The sequence below is a fragment of the Pipistrellus hanaki genome (genome assembly GCF_964339955.1).
Source record: "Pipistrellus hanaki genome assembly, chromosome: 12".
Classification (NCBI taxonomy): Eukaryota; Metazoa; Chordata; class Mammalia; order Chiroptera; family Vespertilionidae; genus Pipistrellus; species Pipistrellus hanaki.
In genome coordinates this window covers 52,507,701-52,529,419 of record NC_140514.1, presented here as the reverse complement: position 1 = coordinate 52,529,419, position 21,719 = coordinate 52,507,701, and the positions used below count along the sequence as shown (strand labels likewise).

Here is a 21,719-nt window from a genome sequence, read left to right as displayed (position 1 = left end):
CATTAGCTGAGTTGGCTGATTCCCTCTCTGACAGAGAAAAACAGAAAGAAAGAAGGAAGGAAGGAAGGAAGGAAGGAAGGAAGGAAGGAAGGAAGGAAGGAAGGAAGGAAGGAAGGAAGGAAGGAAGGAAGGAAAGAAAGGAGAAAGATGGGAAAAAGGAGAGCCCAGGAGCTGCTTGGGGGTTATTGCAGTCTGCCAGAGCACCTAGCCTTACTATACACAATTAGGCTTCTCCCTAAAGTGGGGTTTGCCCTCCCTTTAAACAAATTAAACAACAGAAAGAGGAAAAAAATGCTCTCTTGTGTACAACCAGATGGTACAAAGTAGCTTTCACTTCACACAGACTCTCACACTTACTTTATACACCTGACTATCTGAGTTTTCTACCAGACATTTACTCAGAGTTTAAACAGTCCACCGATTCCTGATTAAGCTCCCCCTTCCACACACTTGGGTGCACCTGGCTGACAGGGGCCCCTACCTTACCAATTCTGTTGACAGCTCCAGAAGTATCCGTCCACGCTCTCCAAATGCCAGCCGGGTGCTGGGCTGATGTCCAGAGCACTTAGGGTCCCCTGGTTCAATTCTGATAAATCAGCAAAACGCACCTCCCGAAGGCCTGTCTGGCACCCCCAGGCCTCAAACCCGGTCCACTCTCCGGAGGCCAAAAAGGCCAAAAAGGTTCACTCACCAGAGGCCAAAAAAGCCAAATATGGGAAATCAAAAGTTATTTCCCATATTTCAGGGAACCATTAATGTTACAGAAGACTGGAGAAGAACCAAGCAATGCTTGGAGAGATGGCATTACATATTATTATTATTATTATTATTATTATTATTATTATTATTACATATGGGCCAAGAGAAAACTGTATTTCAAATTCTGGGCCCCAACATGGAGGAACTTTCCCTATTTATGTTTTTACCTTCTTTGTCTCCCAAATATGGGGTGTTTCCGGTCCCCTTTGTAAGTTCTTAAAGAGCCCTGTGTGCTGTGGCTTTGCGACCGCAACCAAAGGCTTGGCCTGGTGCCAGCACTACTAACTTCATCTGGAGAAGATTCATGGCCTCTCTGGAATGGGAGTATCGGGTCTAGTAATAATGTCGTTTTTAAACATTCGTTTAAAATCTTGCTTGGTGTTGACTTGTATTGACATAACCTTCAAACACGTGGTATCTACAGAACGTGTGAAGTGCAATTAACAAGTTTTGCTTGAAAAAGTTTGTGTTTGGTTTGGTTTTTGTTGCAGAACTAGGGCTAAGAAGATGGCGGATGAAGAGCATATTCGGCACTGCATGCTTTACGAGTTCCAATTAGGAAGAAAAGCAAGTGAGGTTGCAAAAAACATCTGTAGTGCTCTTGGTCAAGATGCAGTTAGCACCAGAAAATGCCAGCATTGGTTTGAGAAATTTCGCGAGGGAAATTTTTCATTAGATGACAAGGGTGGTCGAGGCCGTGTGTCCAATTTTGATCAAGAAGCTCTTCAAGCTCTTTTGGTGCAAAATCCTCAAATTACTCAACAAGAGTTTGCGACAACTTTAAATTGTTCACAAAAAACAATTTCCAATCAATTGCGTGCACTTGGCAAAGTCCAAAAGTTTGGAAAATGGGTTCCTCATGAGTTGACCGACAACAACCGTAATCAAAGAGTCACAATTTGCAGTTCGCTCCTCTCTCGTCAAAACCGTTTGCTGTTTTTAGAGCAAATTGTTACCGGAGATGAAGAGTGGGTGCTGTATGTTAATTTGAAAAGGCGGCCTCAATGGTTGGACAAAAATGAGGCTCTGCAGCCCACGCCAAAACCTGACTTGCATGCAAAAAAAGTGATGTTGTGTGTTTGGTGGAATTTTAAAGGAATTCTTCATTATGAACTTTTACCATCTAACCAAACCATTACAAGTGCAGTGTATAGTGCCCAATTGGAAAGGTTAGCCCAAGCTTTAAGAGAAAAAGAACCCGCGCTGATTAATCGGAAGGGCGTAATTCTTCACCACGATAACGCACGACCGCATACTGCAAGAATCACTGCTGAAAAACTGCGCCAGTTGGAATGGGAAGTTCTCCCTCAACCTGCATATTCTCCTGATATTGCCCCTTCCGATTACCATTTGTTTCGTTCTTTGCAAAACTTTCTTCTTGGAAAAAAATTTAGTAATGAAGAATGCCTCAAAAATGCATTGACCGAATTTTTTGCATCAAAATCACAAGAATTTTACAACAGAGGGATTAAAATGCTTCCTGAGCGTTGGGCACAAGTAGTAGAAAACAACGGCTACTATATTGTTGATTAAATTTTGTTGTATTGTTTAAATAAATTCAATTTTAAAAAAGGTATTATAAAACGACATTAATTATTACTAGGCCTAATAGTCTTATTTTCCTTATTATTTAAGCAAACAAGCATTTACAGAAGCCAAAATAGCAGGGTTAAATTTCAAACAGCAGTTTTTGTATAAGATAGATGCTTCCACAGGGTGTCAGTTTGCCTGGACGCGGACCGCAGGGCTGGCTGGACTGGCAGGGGACCCTGGGAAGACGGGCCGCCCTGCTGGCAGCGTGGGGTCGGCCAGGGGAACAGCTGCGGACACCAGGCCTTGGATGAGCTTCCTCGATCGATGGTAACCTGTGCTCATTGCAGTAGGTACATCGTGGCTGGAGGAGGCGCCGCTGTCTAGGACATGGGACTCAGTCGCTGGAAGCCCGCACTTGGTCTAGTGCCGGGGGCTGCCTGGCAAGTTGAACCGGGCTGAGGTAGGGAGGTGGGATTTAAGAAAAGAAAGAAAGACAGAAGAGCGGGGTCGGGAGGACTACAAGTCATTGAGGAACTGTAGCAAGTTTATTCACTGCGTAATGCTTTTTATACACAAGGCACTAATTAGGAGGTCTGTCCAGAGGAGTGTATTCTTTGTTCCTCTTAATCTCTAAAGGAGAGATAGAACTGAAGGACAAATTCTTAGTGCAGTAAATCTCAGTAAGTAGTTACAGACTTCTTGGCAAGCCATGAAAGGTTGCTCTCATTCTCCTGATAGTAGCCATCCAAACAAGTCAGGGAAAAATGCAAGGACCTTGTCAGCTTACATCCTGTCACCAACAGTCTAGTTTCCAGCCTGCAGGACTGTGGGAGCACAGAGTTCTGGCTCCGGAGCCCCCAGCGGTGTTGCTCTGTGATGCAGCCCTGAGAGACTCGTCCAGGGCCGCATCTGGTTAAGGTGGGCGTTTGGTAACTGGGTCTGGTATCCGATTTGGTCTCCCCTGGCAGAGAGCCTGCCGAGTAGGCAGCTCAGGCATAACTGCAGAGGTTACTTTTTCCATCACAAAACATGTTTTCTATTAAACAGACAAGCCTGCAATCTAAATTTCTCTCCCATATGCAAGCATATAAAGTAACCTAGGAACATGATTAGAATGAAACTACAGGCAGGTATGCAATGGGGAGAAGTCCCTCTCCCTTTACGCTTTACCCCCTTCCCCTCCCCGCCTCACAGGCAGCCCCGAGGACAGGCCACGCCCACCCTGCAGGGAAGGGTTTCATTCCTGTGTCAGAACAGAAGAGATCAAACCAAGCAGAGGGCTGCCCCTCGGGCCCCTTCATCTCTGCAGACCTTTCCGTCACCCACGGAGACCCACTCTGCCCTGGGACAAGCACACCACTGGGTGCACAGGCTGGGGGTTCAGGGTGGGTCTCTCCCAGGCCATCCCAGGCGGCTGCCAGGCTCTGTGAACCCTGCCTGGCATCTCCTTCTGAGGGGGCTGCAGGCTGGCTGCCAGCAGCTGAAGAAACTTAAATGGTTATATTCCAAAAGGGGGGCGAGGAGGAAGAGGTCCTTCCCTCTGAGCCCACAGGGTCTTTCCAGCTAGCCAGGCCAGCTAACCAGAGTGTCCTGAGCTTCCCCAGGCGGTGGTGATGCTGGGAAAGCGCCCTGGGTGTGGCCAGGGGCCAGCAGGACCCTCTCCTGGTGAGAGGACCGGAAGCCCCGCCTGGGGGGGGGGGGGGGAGGTACAGGCGTGTGGGACCAGTGAGATGGGCAGACGTGTGTAGGCACGTGTATAGGCGTTTTTGTAGGGAGAGTGATGTGGAGGGTGTTCACCCAAAACTCACAAACACTTGTCTTTATTTGTTAATATATTTGTATTGATTTAAGAGGGAGAAGGAGAGAGAGAAACATCAACCATGCAAGAGAATCCTTGACCAGCTGCCTCCTGCACTGCCCCTCCCCAGCCCCCCCAGCACAACACACGCACACACACGCTCATCGCAGGAGCTTCCCCCTGGTGGTCAGTGTGCTCCCACAGCCAACCTCCTGCAGCCCCTCTGCCCAGCTGGCTAACCTCCACGGCCCCTCCGCACTGCCTGTTGGCCTCCTCGACCAGCCAGCCAACATTCTACTGTCCCTTCCCTCTGCCAGCCAGTCCCCCCTCCCCCTGATAGGCCCTGATCGGGGGGCCAGTTGGCCAACCTACCAGGGTCCCTTCCCCTGGCCGGCGGCCCTGTCCTCCCCCTCTCCCCCCAATGGACCTCAATTGCCATCCAGGCCGAGTTTCCCCACCCGTGCACAAATTTGTGTGCCGGGCCTCTAGTCCATCTGTATAAAAGGCTAATATGCTAAGTGTCCTTCCCACCTTCCAACTGCTCACTGTGATGCACACTGACCACCAGGGGGCAGATGCTCAATGCAGGAGCTGCCATGACACACACAGAGAAATGACACTGTGGGCCTGGCACCCAGAAAGCAACACTCAGCTTCCCCCAAGTGAGGACACATGCCCTGCTACTACCCTGGAGTGACAGCCCACCAAATCACAACCAATGCTGCCAAGACTCCATGGTGCAAAATGCAGCCTATAGCCCAGCCCAGAAATGGTCGCTGTGAGTGCCAGGTAATGACATCAGGTAGCAACGCCCAGCTTCCTCTCCCTAGCAACTAGCTTCCTTGGCGTTTCTAAGAACACAGGTGGAAACATTTCACACTTTAACCAAATATCTGTGAAGTGTTTTCCCGTACTTCATCTCATTTGATCCTCACAAAAGTCCTGGAGTAGGTAGATAGGAGACTCAGTGGAAACCCATTTTCTTTTCATTAGTTAGAAAATGGAGATTTAGAAAGCTTAGAAACTTGACCCGACTGAAAAGAAGTAAGAAATGATGGACCTTGAAAATGACTTCAGGTTTTCTCACTGCTCAGAATATAGTTAGACACTGTTACAGTTAAATACATTACCCTTTGTTCTCCCTGTGTGATCTACAATAATAATCTGCATTGTGTTGGTATTTACTGCTGTGTTGATGACAATTACCTGAAAAAGAAGTTGAGATGCTTCACTGAGCTGGAGAAAGTTTAGCTACATCAGAAAGCAGGTCTAATGAAGCAAGTTAATTCTATGTCTATAAAAGGCTAAGTTGACTCATGCATGCGCGATACATATAAAGCTCTTGCTGGCGCCATTCAGGTGTGTGTTTCCATCTGTCATTGTCGATCATATGTTTGGTTGACACTTCTATTTTAGAGAAAAGGTGAATAGTGATATTAAATTATTTCTTCCAATTAATTTTCTTTCAATGTGCAGGAATTTGTGCACCAGTCACTAGTGTTTTATAAAACGCACTATCCAAACAATAGGCCCTGTTACATGTGCTCCTGAGCCCTGGAAACCTGGCTGGTGTGAGTGAGGAGCTAAAGTTTAAATGTTAGTTAATTAAATAGCCACGTGTGGTTAGTCCCACCTTATGGCACAGCTAGCTACAGATGAGAGCCGTTAGAGGGCTCCTTAGGATAGAAACAGTTGGCTTTTCAGAATTTTCTTGAATGAAATGTTCTTCCAGTTCCTTATTTCTGTGCAGGGTATGTGCTGTTTGGTGTGCAGTGAGGCATATTATCCCTATCTTGAAGAAAAATACACAGAGGAAATTTAAACAAGCACAGTAAAGACAACATAGACAGAAAGTGACAGCACAATATGCTTTAACATTAATAAAAAGGTGAATTATACCAAGTGTAGAGGAGTCAGAGGGACAGTCTCTTCAGGAGCCCGAGGCGTGGGGGCTGGGCACGCTGCCCGTGTGCAGGGCACAGAGAAGGAGGGCATTCTCAGTGGAGGCCCAGGACAGTGAAGCCAGTAGTTTAGGAACCTGACAGGTGTGAGCAGGCTCAGTGGGAGGCTGACTGGCTGCAGTACGGGGCGGTTTGGAAAATGGGATCACCTGTGTCACACACAGTTACAGCTGCCTCTGAGTTCATGGCTGAAAAGCTGGATGCAGCTCTCAGGCAGGGAAACGTGGGCATTATTGAAAAACGCAGCCCTAGGGGAATGTAATCAGTTCCACTGTAGGAGCAGAGCCCTGGCAGGTGTGATGAGCAGAGAAACGCGGCAGGAGCCCACAGTCTCCTAGACGGGAAGCACAGGTTCTGGCGGGAGGAGGCCATGGAGGGGGCAGCATGGAGGGCACGCGGCACGTGGTGCAGCGTGTGAGAAGGCGACTGTGGATGCACTCGGAGCGTCAGAATAAGGTGGGCTGAACAGTAGCACTTTGGGTGGAAGCGAGTCCAGCCAAGTTTCCAGGTGTAGTGGCGAGAGATGGGGAGGAAGGAGTTCTAGCCTGAGCCCTGGGGTGACCTGGAGACGTTAGGGGGAATCAGCCACTGCAGGAATTGGTTGCTGTTTACACATTTCAGTGCGGCATTAAAATTGAGCTTGGCCCTGGCCAGGTATCCCAGGTGGCAAGAGCATTGTCCCCATTATGCCAAGGTTGCAGGTTCGATCCCCAGTCAGTGCACATACAAGAAGCGGCCAATGGATACATAAGTAGAACAGCAAGTTGATGTTTATCTCCCCCAACCCTCTAAAATCAATCAATAAAAAAAACCCTACCTTTAACCAACACTTCATCTGAAAACTTGAGTGTGTTTTATGTGAGGACTGGAGCAATTTTTTAAAATATATTTTATTGATTTTTTTACAGAGAGGAAGGGAGAGAGATAGAGAGCTAGAAGCGTCGATGAGAGAGAAACATCGACCAGCTGCCTCTTGCACACCCCCAACAGGGGATGTGCCCGCAACCAATGTACATGCCCTTGACTGGAATCGAACCTGGGACCTTTCAGTCCGCAGACCGACGCTCTACCACTGAGCCAAACCAGCTTTGGCAGACTGGAGCATTTTTAATGTTAGCCAGCTCATGACCTGTAAGCTTCAGCAGAATGATCATTAGCACCGGTGTCACGTGTGTAACTAGTTTATTGAACCTCCTCCCGACAGTTCCCATCCCACCGTCCCCAGTCGCTGCTGCTTTCCTTTGTAGAGTGAGCGAAAGCAAACATGACAGACAACTGGTCTGAGAACCCGGGCCCAATGCCGTGTGTCTGGGGAATGGAACTTCTATCGGTTGTTGCCCAGTGAGCTGGGTAATAAACTAAAACTCTTTCTCTTTCTAGAACTGGAAAGTTAGACTTGTCCCAGCCATTTTCCGCTGATAGTCTTCATCAAACCGCTCGTTCTGAGCCACGGTGAAGTGATTCTTCCAGTCTCCGACGGTCCCTGAAAGAGGTGTGGGAGTCAGAGCCACTCAGGACTGTGCTCTCTGCCCTGCTCTTGTGTGCGGTGTCCACTCGCCCTGCAGGGGGCAGGGCTTTCCTCCGGCCAGCCTGTCCCTTCCCGTCCAAGGGAAGAGGACGTCTGTCTGGTTGTGGGGCCAGGAGAGCCTGCTGCCCCACATTGTGGTGGGGGTGGGGGTGGGGGTGGGAGTGGGGGTGGGGGCCTAACATTAAAACCGCAGGCCTGGGGGCTTTGCTGTCTTTTCCCTGCCCTCTTGTATGTCAGGCAGCATCGTGCTATCTATGCTTTGCTCGATTGGACTGAAGTCGGCATTTCCACCTTATCATCTGGAACTCTGGAGGGGAGTGAGATAAGGCAGTGGGTTTTGACACTAAACCTTACTCTCTAGTTGTGGCTAAACGTTGGTTTCATTTCATCTGTGATCTCTTAAATACTCCTTCCCCAGCATCATTTATTATGGACCTTGTTTTTCTTATCCATGGAAACCGCCCCACAGGCCCTGGGGTCCTTGCAGTTCTTTTAGGGTCATGACCAACAGAGAGAGAACCACCTTTCCTCATGAACGGAGAGACCGAGTGGTCCATGACCTCAGCGGGGACTGCCGTGTAGTTTGCCATGGGATTTTGCTTCATGACATCAAACGAAGTGTGATGGACAATTTTATCTAGGATGTTGTCATCCAGCTTTTTTCCAATAAATTCTCCCAGCTTCCGGATTTCATGCTTTGGGTTCTGTGATCAGAGTGAAAAGAAACATGAAAATTTGATATAAAATAGTTTTTAAAGTATTGCATTGAATTAATAACATTGATAAGTAACAAAATAAAAAATAATCTTGGCCGACACCGGTTTGGCTCAGTGGATAGAGCGTCGGCCTACGGACTGAGGGGTCCCAGGTTTGATTCTGGTCGAGGGCATGTGCCTTGGTTGCGGGCACATCCTTAGTGGGGGCTGTGCAGGAGGCGGCTGGTCGATGTTTCTCTCTCATCGATGTTTCTAGCTCTCTATCCCTCTCTCTTCCTCTCTGTAAAAAATCAATAAAATATATATTTAAAAATAAATAAATAAATAATCTTGCCTCACAAATGCTCAACTTTCCAGAAATGACTCATTTTAATACGGTGACACAGATTTTTAAAAATGAACTATAATTATTAAGCTTTTCCTGCTCCAAGATGGAAGCACCACTGAGGATGATGTGCAGTGTCTCGGGAAAGCTACACTTAAACTTATTTCCAGATGTCCTGTTCGGGTAGTTACTGGAGGGTCTTGGTCAGCCACGTGTCCGGCAGGAGAGTCCGTAACCGAGTGATGAGAACGAAGGTACTGCAGAGGCACGAGGCAGGCGGTGAGGCCTGACCAGGGGGCACAGCCGCTAGCTCTGCCTTTGACAGAAACGCGCCCAGACATTGGTGTGGATGGAGTGGAGTCGTCTCCTGTTACACTCAGGAGGCGACTGAGAGGTGCCCGGCTGAGGACTCCGGGCCCAGTCCCTCCACCTGGTGCATGGGTGTCTCAGTGCCTAAGGGAGCCACTGTTCTCTCATCATAGGGCCGCAAAGAGATGTGGCCGTGGGATATACCTGTTTTTAGAAGGAGTGAGGGAGGGCAAGTGGAGGAATGTACCCCACAATGGTATCTTCTGTTTTATGATGAGCTTCTGCTTTAAAAGGTTGGATGTTTAATTTGCCCAGGCTGGGGACTCAGTGATTAGAGCCCCTCCCTGTGAACTGAAGAGTCACGGGTTTGATTCTGCTCAGGGGCACGTACCTCAGTTGCAGGCTGGATCCCTGGCCCAAGTCAAGGCAGGTGTGGGAAGCAGCCAGTCCACCATGTGTCTCTCACATCGATGTTTCTCTCTTTCTCCCTCTCCCTTCCACCGTCTCAGAAAGCCAATGGGGCAGGTGGGGGGGGAGGGGGGGACACAACAACATACACTTGGGTGAGGATTAACAACAAAAACAAAAAGTGCTTAATTTAATTGGCCTCCTACAGACTAGGGATCGGCAAAAGTGCTGAAAACTGTGAGCTTTGTGTGACTGCATTCAGGGAACATTCCAGAATATGACCACAGAACATGTAAAAGGGTTTAGGAACTCTGAGGTTAGACTACCTGTGTATTAGAATACTAGAAATGTAGTAAGTTATTTGTTTTTAAAAAGCATAGAGTGCAATTTAAAACAAAACAGAATAAGAATATAGGCACGGGAACAAACTGGGGTTAACAGGGGCAGGGCTGGGAGGAGGGGGGAGGGGTCGGAGGCACAGACTCCCAGCTGTCCGCTCAGTCAGTCGAGTGGCTGTGGTTAATGATACTGTGCTGCATACCTGAAAGTCGGGGAGCGAGATCTTAAAAGTTCCAACCACAGGAAATAGTTATAACTCTATTTGGTGCAGATGTTAAGTAGACTTACTGTGGTGCTCATTTTGCAAGGAGTACAAATATCAAGTCATCCTGCTGTATACCTGAAACTAACACTATGTTACAAATCAGTGATCTCAATTAAAAACATAGAAAACGATGCTGTTTTTCACTCTCCCTATTTTGTATCTGGTAATAAAGCCAGAATTTGAATTCAATAATTCTGACTCTAAGTCATTAGTGTTTTCCCATTATACCATCATTTCTTAAACTGTTGTGTAGTTAAATTGGCCAAAACCGATTTGGCTCAGTGGATAGAGCGTCGGCCTGCGGACTGAAAGGTCCCAGGTTCAATTCCCGTCAGGGGCATGTGCCTTGGTTGTGGGCACATCCCCGGTGGGGGGTGTGCAGGAGGCAGCTGACTGATGATTCTCTCTCATCGATGTTTCTAACTCTATCCCTCTCTCTTCCTCTCTGTAAAAAATCAATAAAATATATTTTTTTAAAAACAAACTGTTGTTGAAATTGATGTTCCTCTATGAAAAAAAGTGTTTTAGAAAAGCATTTCCCTCCTAAGCAGAATGTAAAATAGATGTGCTGGAAGGCAGGCGAGGACCAGCAGCAGGAGCTGCAGGCGATGTGCGAGGCGGGAGCCAGGACAGCGGGCATTGCTCACGGGCAGCTATCCAGTGAAATGAAGCCATTCTTGCTCCCTTTCACTCTGCGAGGCCCTGAGGCGGCCCCCCACTGTGATGTAATATTTCCTGGTCAAATAGAAACCTGCTGCCCCTCACCGTCTTCAGGTCCTCGTAGAAGAGGTAGAGGATGCGGTGTTGGTCTCTGGCTTCCCACCATCCTTTCACGTGGTCGTGCCATGAGCCCCAGCACACTGCAAGACAGGGCGATGGCAGGGCGTGGGATGGGGGAAAGGGCATGGGATGGGGCCAGGGGAATGGGACGGGGGACAGGGTGTGGGACGGGGGACAGGGTGTGGGACAGGGCCAGGGGAATGGGACAGAAGACAAGGTGTGGGACAGGGTCAGGGGAATGGGACGGGGGACAGGGTGTGGGGCAGGGCCAGGGGAATGGGACTGGGGATAGGGCGTGGGACTGGGCCAGGGAATGAGGTGGGGCCAGGGGTCCCTCTCACCAGCTGACACCCCACGGAGGAGAGAGCTCCCAGTGTCAGGTGGTGATCCCCTCACATCCAAGAAGGCAGGCCCAAGGGTCCTCAGAAAATGGCCCTTTTGATGGTGTTTGAGGCTTAGAAAGGGGTTCAGAGCAGAAGGTTCATACCTTTCCCAGTCAGAAAGCTCTCAAAATACTCTTCCCAGGTCCCTGGGGCCGGAAGCGCTTTATTCATCCTGTGGAAATGGTAGTAAGACACCAGGTTGTCCTTGGGGTTTCTTGCCACATAGATTATCTGGGAAGGGGGGAGAGAAATAGCCGTGAGGCCGCCGCGTGGTGGTTATCGCCCACGAGCTGCGTCCTTCCGGACGGGGCTGCTGATCCCGGGGAGGCGGGTGAGGGGAGATGGAAAGCTCATGGCCGTCTGCACGCGGTTGTGGTGAAGAGGTGAGCCCTTTAATCTGTTAACTGAGCGGGACCTATAAATACGTCAAACGTAAACAATATCGGCAATGGGTAGGATGTATGAAAACGTCCTGGAAATATATGTTGCGCCCTGAGAGGGACGGTATATATTTTTTGTAATTTTTATAATTGTTTGTAAAATTTATAATTTTTTAATTCGATGTTACCATTTTTTTTGTTGGTATTCTTTTCTATTTTTTTGTAATTTTGTATTTTCCTTTGTGCTTTATATATAAATAAACTAAAAAAAATATATCATTTATTTTAATTAAGTATAAATAAATAAAAATAATAATATGAAATTATATCCTCCGGGTGTGATGTACTGGCACGTCCTAGTGAAAGAGTACGCGCCCATTATAGGTTGCGTAATTAAAAAGGGAACTCCCCAGTTAACAGGTTATGAAGTGAAGTGCTTTCAGAGGAAATAGAGTGAAGACCAGAGCATAACTCAGAGCTCCTGATGCCGTTTACCTTACAGTTTTTCTCCAGGAAAGACGGAGGCAGCAATTGGAAGGGAAGGTGTGTTTTCAGGATCCGTGGCGAGGGCATCGCATTAGCTTGTTCCAAGCCTGTAAAATGATTTTGATCAGTTCCCACTATTGTTCTCTGTGTGCAAAACACTGCTGCGTTCATTGTTACCACCTAAGAGCCAACTGGCAAGGTAAGGCAGCTCTGTGCTCTGACCTGTGAATTAATGTTCTGGCTTGAACAGTGTCTAACCAAGCCAAACGAATAAGAACCCAAAAAACCCAAACCTGTTGACCAGGAAGTCCTCCTGGTGGAGTAAAATTAATGTCTAATTGAAGGATCAAAATGTACCTTCCGTACAAGCAGGGACTCATTAGAAGAGGTGGCTGGAGTACAGCATTGGCCTGATACAGTTTTTTAAAAAGACAGAGTCACAAAACCCATCATTACTTGTGCGAATGTCTGGAGTTGTGAGAGGCTATTTGACAGTCAGCATTCTGAGTCTTCGTTTAGGAGTGCAATCAAGTGAGGTTATTCCACACTCACCCGATCCTATGGACGGGATGATCCATTCGATGAAAGGAAACCGCACGTGAGTAGGTGCTCTCTGAGTTCTGTCAACATCACCGTCATTTAGTATCAAGTCCACTATCTCCTGAGTCCACGTTGTCCCTTGTTCAGCAGGAGGTGAGATGAGTAGACCGTTAGTGTACTATACCCTTAAGATGGTCAAGTGCTTGTTAGACATCTGTGTGCATTGTGAAGCCAGGTTTACGATGGAATTGAGAAAACATCATTCTTTATACCTTCTTTTAGCATAGTATGATTTTTATGAAAAGGCTACAGGGTGAAGTAGACTTGTGTGTGCAGTTCATTGTTTCCTGCCTCAGCCATTCCCTGCGAGCTGTCCTGTTGGCTGAGCTGCACTTTCCTCAAGAAGAACAGCCCTCCGACCCTGCCTGCAGGTTCTGAGGCTGCCGAGCCGGTCTGCAGTGCAGAACCACAGTCCCCTAATCGTCCCCCAATCAGCCTGGGCCCTTTCCCGCTCGCTCACACAGAGGGGCATTGTACACCGCCCACACAGAAGGCCTGCCTTGGGAACAAAGCAATCAACAAGTCTAGAGCCCATGTGTTCCTTGCTGAGGAGGTAAAAAGAAACATGCGTCACTGGGAGAATTAAACACTTAAATCTTGTTTCAGTTTCACTTTCCACAGCCGTTTGCTGTAGCCCTCACTGCCCAGCCAGCAGCCCTCCACTCAAACCCCATCATCTCTTTATTTCCCTGTAAATGCACTTCCCACCCCCTCCCTGCACCCCCGCTCCGCCCACCTGCTTTAGGGTAGGTGCAGATGAGCAGGTCGTCGGGCCTGGCCTGGAAGTCCCAGATCTGGTCCCAGCTGTCACAGGTGGGTTTGGGTTGAAGGATTCCCTTCACATAGTCCACAGCTATGCGCTCTGTCCGTTCACATTTCAGCTCCTCCATTCTGTTCGGGTGTCAGGAGCCGGAGTGCTGTTCCCGCAGGCTGCGGGCTCTGTCAGCACAGAGCTGTGGTCTGATACCCTCCTGGGAGCCTGTGTGCTGAGCGGGGAGAGCTGCTGGCCTGCTGGTCCCGCCAAGAGCCAGGCCTGTTGTTTGGGACTTTGTACTCAGGCACCTCCTGGCCTCGGCCCTTCCCCAAATGCAACACCCGGGCCTCACCAATCCGGAGCGCTGGGAGCTGCTGGCCCTGCCCTCCACTTCCTGGCCTCGACCCTCCCCCGACTTGCAACACCCTGGGCCTGGCCAGTCCGCCAATCCAGAGCGCTGGGTGCTGCTGGCCCTGCCCTCTGGCATCAGTGAAGCAAGGGTCAGTGCCAGGGCTCATGTGTCATCTCTGTGCTCACAGAATAAGGCACAGATGCCCCCGCTGTTTCTGGAAGGTCTGCGCTGCGGGAAGAGTTGGAGAGGATCTGCCTGTGGGATTACAGCCCTGAGCGGCTTCCCCGGTGGCTGGAGGGCAGGTTCTGGCTGTGACCAAGGTCCTGCATGGGACCCTCCCGGCCCAGAAACCTAAAGGCTCCGCTCTGGGTTTTAAAGAATAAAACAGACCGGCCTGTGAGAGAAGGCTCCTTTCTGCTGGAGGCCGTTTAGTGTTCATACCAACAGCCGTCTTTCAGGGCTCTAAGAACAGTTTGTCTCAAAAGCAAACGAGTGGCAGGGGGGTTGTGTTAGGACCCATCTGCTTCCTCTTCTTGGGGTTCACGCCCCAGGCTCCTTTCCCTCACAGCCTCCGGTTTGTCTGGGCTCCCGGCTCCTCTCCTGGGAGCAGCCTGGCTCCTGCGGGAGCTGCTTTCCTCCTCCCTCCCGGCCCGCCCTCTTCCTGCTGACCAGCTACCAGAGGCTCCTCTCCACTGCTCCTTGCAATGCTGAGTGCTACTGGTCGCCAACCAACTTCCCTGCCTTCCTGTGATGCAGCGGAACAGACATCTCTGCTCCTGTTTCTTTTCCTTACACAGAGATCCTAACCTTTGGGAGTTCCTGTGGTTGGAGTGCCCTTGGTTATTCATAAGGAGGCCATTCCACCACACCTGGGCGTATGCTAATTAGGGGGGCGGGGCCCTGGGATAGTCTCCGCCGAGCTGGAGCCAGAGGGCTGGCCACACCAGGAAGACAGCCATGATGAGGGTGGGAACTTTTTCAGGCCCATCCCCAACCTACAGGGAGGGGAGAGGGGATAAGGCCCCAAGAAAGCTCTGGCCACTGAAGCATCAGTGGGTGATGAGCACGTCATGTTCTTGGGTGGGGGGCGGGGGAAGCGACATGCCCAGTGCCATGGGGAAAGGGCCCCTCTCTGCCCCCCTCCCCAGACCTTGAACTATGCACCTCCCCACTGGACTGCTCCGGACCGCATCCTCATGGTAAAGCTGTGAGCATGGCGCCTTCTGTGAGCCCTGCGATCCTGCTGGTGGGTTAGTGAACTAGGGGGTCACGGGAACTCCCACATGGAGGGCTGGTTGGTCATCGGTGTGGGTGAGCCTGGGCTGGCTAGCACCACAGACGGGCAGTCTGTGAGCAACTGTCCTTGGCGTGTTGGGTCTGCACACCGGCAGGTAGTCGTTGCCGACTGAATGGAATTAGGACCCTGGTTGGCGTTGGGGATTGCTGTTGGCATCCCAACAACCCTCAATGGCTCTCAGAATCCATTGTCCCCAGAAATCAGGAAGTTCTGTTCTTGCTTAAGTCCTCCCCCAAACCTTCACAAGCTCCCATGAAGGCCTTCGTGCAGAGGCCTCCCTGTACCCAGGCTAAGCCTCACCCACTGCCTCTCACAGGGCAGCCCCAAGGCCATGCCTGCCTGGCACCAGCTCCCTCTGGGGTTGCAGACACCACATCTCTCCTGGCATGCTCATTGGCTCTGCAGGTCGCGCATGTTGAGTTCTTTGGCTTCCTTCTCGACTGCTCTAATGTATTCCCGCCACGCCCCCTCTCTGAGAGGCCCCCCTGAACTCAGGTCCCCGTGCAGGTCCCACCTCCTTCCCTTCGACGTGGCTGTGTGAGTGGGCATGGCACTCGCTTATTACAGTCTACTAGGTTCAGTCGTGCAGCATTATACAGTCCAGCTGCGTTGCACACACTCCAAAGTCCAGCTCCCTTTTGTTACCATACAGTTGGCCCTTTACATGTTTCACCCTCTCGCACCCTAGCCCCAGCCCCAGCCCTAGGCCCAGCCCCTGATCTGTTGTCTGTGAGTTTGTTCATTTGTCTTTGGTTTCCTTTTAAAAAGTATACCACGAATGAGTGAGATCATATAACATTTGCTTTTCTTTTTGTAATTTATCTTTATTGTTGAAAGTATTGTAGATTTCCCTTTGATTATTTTTTCACCATTGACCCCCTTTAACCCGCACCTACACTTACCAGGCCTTCACCACTCTATTGTCTGTCCATGGACTATGCATACCTCTATATATAAAAAGCTAAGTGTCCATCCATCCAACTGACCACCAGGGGGCAGATGCATCATGCAGGAGCTGTCATGACCCACAATGCCCATCTTACCTAATAATAGACAAACATGTGAATTGACCACAACTCTGCTACACCCACAGCCAATCAGAGTGAGTATGCAAATTACAAGCCCAAAGATGGCAGCCACCCAGCTGCTTCAGACGCTGAGTGGCCAGGCAGGACAGGACACCATCCTTTGAGAGGATGGGGGGTGAAGGGATCTACAGGAGCAGAGTGCCACAGCAAAGACAATACTGCAGACTCTGGAGTCTGCAGCAAAGATGAAGATGGCAGACTTGGGCCAGAGCGAAGGCCTGGGTCCCAGGTGGAGGAAAACCGGTGCTGAAAGCCAAGGGAAGGAAGGCCTCTAGTTTTAAAATAAACAGCACCACGGACCTGGTGCTGACAACCAACACTCAGCTTCTCCCAAGTGTGACACAGGCCCCGCCACCACCCTGGAGCAACACCCCACCAAATGGAAGGTGACACTGCTAAGACCCCATGGCACAAAATACTGCCCAGAGCCCACCCGCACTCAGAAACGGTCACTGTGGGTGCCAGGTAACAACGTCAAGTAGCAATGCCTGGCTTCCTCTCCCTAGCGACTAACCTCCTTGCATTTTCTTCAGCCCAGGAATATGACTTCCTTTATAGGCAGGTGGGTGCAAACATTTTACAGTTCAATCAATGTCTGTGAAGCATTTTCACATGAGTCATCTCATTTGATCCTCACAGAAGTCCTGGAGTAGGTAAATAGGAGACTATGGAATACTATTTTATTTTCATTAGCCAGAAAATGGAAATTTAGAAAGTTCAGAAACTTGACCTAACTGAAGAGATGTAAGAAATGGTGGACCTTGAAAGTGACTTCATGTTTTCTCACTGCATAGAATATAGTCAAACACTGCTACAGTTAAATATTTTACCCTTTGTTCTCGGTGTGTGATCTACAATAATAACCTGCTTTGTGTTGATATTTACTGCTGTGTTGCTGACAATTACCTGAAAGAGAAGTTGGGGTGCTTTCCTCGGCTGGAAAAGTTTTAGCTACATCTCAAAGCAGGTCTAATGAAGCAAGTTTATTCTATGTCTATACAAGGCTAAGTTGACTTGCACATGTGCGGTACATACAAAGCTCTCACTAGTGCCAATCACATGTGTGTTTCAATCTGTCATTGTCAATTGTGAATTTGGTTGACACTTCTATTATAGAGAAAGGGTGAATAGCGATATTAAAATACTTCTAATTAATTTCCTTTCTTTTTAAAAAAATATATTTTATTGATTTTTTACCGAGAGGAAGGGAGAGAGAGATAGAGAGCTAGAAACATCGATGAGAGAGAAACATTGACCAGCTGCCTCTTGCACACTCTCTACCGGGGATGTGCCCGCAACCAATGTACATGCCCTTGACCGAAATCGAACCTGGGACCTTTCAGTCTGCAGACCGACGCTCTACCACTGAGCCAAACCAGCTTTGGCATAATTTCCTTTCAATGTGCATGAATCTGTGCACCAGGACACTAGTATGACTATAATATCATTACCCAACCACCCCACTCCAGCCTTCCCTCTGAGGTTTGAGGGTCTATTCTGTGCTTCTATGTCTCTGGATCTGTTTTGTTCATCATTTTATTTTGTTTATTAGATTCCACATTTGAGTGAGATTGCGTAATACTTGACTTTTTCTGACTGGCTTATTTCGCTCAGCATAATGCTCTCCAGGCTCCTCCATGCTGTTGCAAATGGTAAGAGTGCTTTCTCACAGCTGGATAGTACTGCACCTCCTGGTGGGAATCATGAAACATGAAACAGACTGAACCCCGGAGAAGATAACATTCATTTCTTTCTTGGGAGAGGTCAGAGCACTGCCTTCTGTGTCCCTCTCCTGATGTTTTAAAAACCAAGCATGTGAGAATGTGTGTTGCAACTCCAAGTGTATGTTGACATAGTCCTTAGTGACATGGGACTAGGTGCCCAAAACTTGAGTTCTCATGTTGGGTTTCATAAATTGGAAGTGCTTATGCTGCCCATCATGAAGCCCAGAGTCAGCGAGAAGACGAAAGTGGGAACAGACTTACAGGTCTCTGTTCTCCAAGCCCCTGGATGGCAGGGCCTGTGTCTATTTGCCCCTCTAGCACTGCATCCACAATGTCACTTTTGCCTTGTTAATGAAAGTGTCATCTTGGGCTGGTGTCCTGTCCCTCTGAGTGACCTGCCTCGGCACCCCTGGCTTAGCAGCCTCAGAGCCACTCCATCCACGGCCCAAGGAGCCCTGGCAGAGGAGGCCGCAGCACTTTCCAGGTGTGGCTCAGAGACGAGAACAGAACCGGTGGAGACCCTCCCCCTGCCTGAGGGAGGTTCTGCATGTGCTGCTGGTCTGCTCTGACTCCTGGAGGGTTCAGGTCCACTTCCTGGCGAATGTGACCCCCAGCAGAGACCGTAGTGGAACCTGACTCCCTCTCTCTGAGAGCAGCTTCTATGCCCATTTTAGCTTAAAATTTGAAATTCTGTAATTAGAAGCGGAAACAAATTTTACTGCCTGTACAGATTTGTGATTAGATTTTGCAAAGAACTCAGTCATTCACCACAGAGGAGGACCCTAATGTCACTCTCCCTGGGAAGTGAGAGCAGGCTGTGCCTATGTCTCAGGGAGAACATCTCATTGGCAGACTCCGTTCCCTGACAACCTGTGACCTCAGGCCAACCAGACCATGCCGCATCCCAGACACAGCTAGACAGGACCAGACACATGATGAGTATTGAACAAAATGAAATCCAAGGAAGGTAGGCAGGGTGACATCTCAGACCTAACTTTTCATGCTCCCTTGTCTTCTGTCAAGAGCACCATTTGCCTGCAATGCATTTGTGGCCAGTCTAACTGGCCTTGCCTAATTTAAAAAAATATTTTTTTACTGATTTCAGAGAGGAAAGGAGAGGGAGAGGGAGATAGAAACATCAATGATGAGAATCACTGATTGGCTGCCTCCTACACACCCCTGATGTCAGAACAGCCCAGCAGGAGCCCAGCATAAGCACCGCAGAGCTCGTGGTCTACTGGTGCTGAGTCTGGGCAGAGCTGGCAGGGGGTGTTGGGAGCTGGAGAAGCCAGGAGAGGCTGTGGGTGTATAAGGATGAGTCATTATTGCTGAAGCCAGTGGCTGTGGGTGTATAAGGATGAGTCATTATTGCTGAAGCCAGTGGCCTCATAGCCATCAGACAGAACAGTCCAAACAGTCAAGTCCATGCAGGCAGGCAGCGGACACTGGCTGGTGAACATCCCTCTTCCTCATAAATCAGCATCCATCCCTGAACCCACAGCTTTAGCAGGGCAGCCGCTCGCTGCCTCCTAGACTCACCTCCTCATGTCATAGGGCACCCACCCAGCTGCTCTCTCCAGCAGGCTTCTCCTCACTCCATCCCAGCTGCTCCCTCCAGCAGACTTCTCCTCACTCCATCCCAGCTGCTCTCTCCAGCAGGCTTCTTCTCACCCCATCCCAGCTGCTCTCTCCAGCAGGCTTCTTCTCATTCCAGCCAACTAGATTGGTCAGTACCCACTATTTACACAAAGAAGGCTTCGTGCCAACAGTGAGGTCAATCACATTGGCCACAGAAGGGCACAGTGTACCGTGTGTCCTTGCACCCGCTCATGGTATGTTGGTCTGATGAGGATTCCCAGGCTTAAAGTCCTGAACATCTCGTTGAGGCGCATGCCCAGTGCGGCCTGTGGCAATTGTGGTGTATTGACAACAAGGCATCTGTGCTCCACTGGCCTTGACTATCCAGGGACCTGGCATGATTCCCATACCAGGCATGTGCCCTGACTGGGAATTGGACCGTGACCTCCTGGTCAACACTCAAATCACTGAGCCACACTGACTAGGCCTAATATTTTTTAAAATAAATTTATCAACCAGGTAATATTTTGGCATTAAGAATTAATTTCTCTAAAATTAATTTCTCTTTAATTTCTCTAAAATGAATGTCTGTTTATACCTATTGTAGGTATACCTACTCTACCCCTTCAAGTTGGGAGGTTACCAGGATTAATTAAGTAATCGCTTAATTTAATTACATATTGAACCTGTGCAAGGCTCTGCCCAGCTTGGAAATCGCCTGCTGGCTTCTTCCATCCGATGGCAGAGCTGAGCCCGTGCACACGTCCGGCTTTCCCGAGCCCCTCTGAGCGCTCTGGCTCCAGCCCCGCCATCCTGGCAGTTAAGCCTCTGGGTGCTGCCTCCGCTCCTACCACACGGCTGATTGGGGGTATGGGGGGCAGGCTGGTCAAGGTCTCTCCTGGGCATTGTCAGTCTGTCGTGAGAATGGCCCATAAAGCTAACTAGAGAGAAGCCGGAAAAGGGGCAAGAAGGTTCTCTTAGTGCCTGTGTGTGGCCTCTGAGAGTTCTGAGACAACAGCAACACAAATAAGGCAGACACGGCCCCGCCATTTTACTCAGGGATTAGAGCATGGCTGCGGGCTCAGGGTTTCTGGTGCAATTCCAGACAAGGGCACTTACCTCATTGCAAGTTCCATCCTCGGCCCGGTTAGGGCAAGTGCAGGAGGCAACCAATCGAAGTGTCTCTCACACATTGTGTTTCCCTTTGTCCCTTCTGCCGTCCACCATCTAAAAATCAAGGGGGGGGGGGGGGATATCCTTGGGTGAGGATTACCCAGAATAAAAAAGAATTAAGAGGGGTGGGGGGGGGGGGGAGGGAAGCTTGACAAAAATGAACCTAAAAGCTTTACTTCTCTCAATGGACTGGAATTAAAATTAATGAAAACTTTCTCTTTCGCCTTAGCTCCTAATTCGCCCAGCCTGGATTCTGACCAGCCCTGGGGACTTTTCATTAGCCTTTGTTTGGGTGTAGGTATCTCTTGCTATACACGGTGCCTTTGGAACTCCTACTGAACTTGCAGGCGGAGGTGAAGCCTGTGGAGCTGTGCATCCTGGGAAGGGAGTGCAGGTGCCTGCTGGGTGCTGAGCCCACAGGACAGGGGAGTGACTCTCCCGCAGAGGGAGGGCTCGGTGGGAGACTGAGAGGTTGGACAGGGGTCAGAGTTCCTGCAGATGAGAGGCCTCCGTGCGATCCGTGGTGATCAGGTCAGCTCAGGGTTCAGGACACACATGGCTGAACGTGAGGACGTCCACCTTTGTGATCTTGGCAACACCACCTGGGCCGCAGAGCTGGTATGCTCCCCTCCTCCCTCCCACCCCCACCCCCACCCCCACCCCCGTCTCTGAGCGTCCCACACCTGCACACACTTTGTTATGGGTGGAATTAGGACTCAGGTGGCTTGGAGAGTCCCGTTTCTTTTCCTGTTTACTAATGAGCTTTTCCTTCTCTGTTTACCGGTTTTTCTTACCTTTTGTTTCTCTGGAACCGCCTGGTCATGGCAGGTGCAGGTGTCCCGCCCAAGCCCTGGGGTGCTTCCTAGTGGATGCAGGCCCAGCCCAGCGACTGGCTGGCCGCAGGTGCCTTGCTCATGCTCAGGCCCCAGCCTCCTGCCCCTCTGCCACCCAGAGTGAAATAGGCCCCTTCGCTTCCCACCCCGGGCCGCAGCCTCCAGGCAGAACAGCTGCTGCAGGCCCAGCCTCCCTCTCTCTCCCCCAGTTATTTCCCTGACCACACTCCTGTGTAATCCTTCCCCTTGGTCATGCTTCCTCCTTCCTGCTAATCGCGTGTCCAGGAGCCCTGACCTCTGCTCCTGCTTCTAGGGCAGCGTTTTTCAACCGCTGTTCCGCGGCACACTAG

General features: G+C 49.8%; 1 protein-coding gene across 1 annotated transcript; it reads right to left on the bottom strand.

Moving 5' to 3' along the window:
* Positions 1–6,955: 6,955 nt before the first annotated feature.
* On the bottom strand, positions 6,956–13,666 carry LOC311630929 (sulfotransferase 1C4-like). Its single transcript, XM_084900547.1, has 7 exons — positions 13,307–13,666; positions 12,523–12,648; positions 11,980–12,077; positions 11,209–11,335; positions 10,707–10,801; positions 8,103–8,283; positions 6,956–7,534 (listed from the first exon to the last, which is right to left on the bottom strand). The coding sequence occupies exons 1-7, from the start codon at positions 13,458–13,460 to the stop codon at positions 7,428–7,430; spliced, it is 888 nt and encodes a 295-aa protein (XP_084756673.1). The 5' UTR covers positions 13,461–13,666; the 3' UTR covers positions 6,956–7,427.
* Between the last annotated feature and the right edge of the window lie 8,053 nt (positions 13,667–21,719).

Coding starts and splice junctions, on each gene's coding strand:
- LOC311630929 (XM_084900547.1), bottom strand. CDS start 13,460: ATGGAGGAGCTGAAATGTGAACGGACAGAGCGCATAGCTGTGGACTAT. Junction 12,078..12,522: donor CATCCCGTCCATAGGATCGG/GTGAGTGTGGAA, acceptor ATCATTTTACAG/GCTTGGAACAAGCTAATGCG. Junction 11,336..11,979: donor TCCTGGAGAAAAACTGTAAG/GTAAACGGCATC, acceptor CCCCCTTCCCAG/ATAATCTATGTGGCAAGAAA.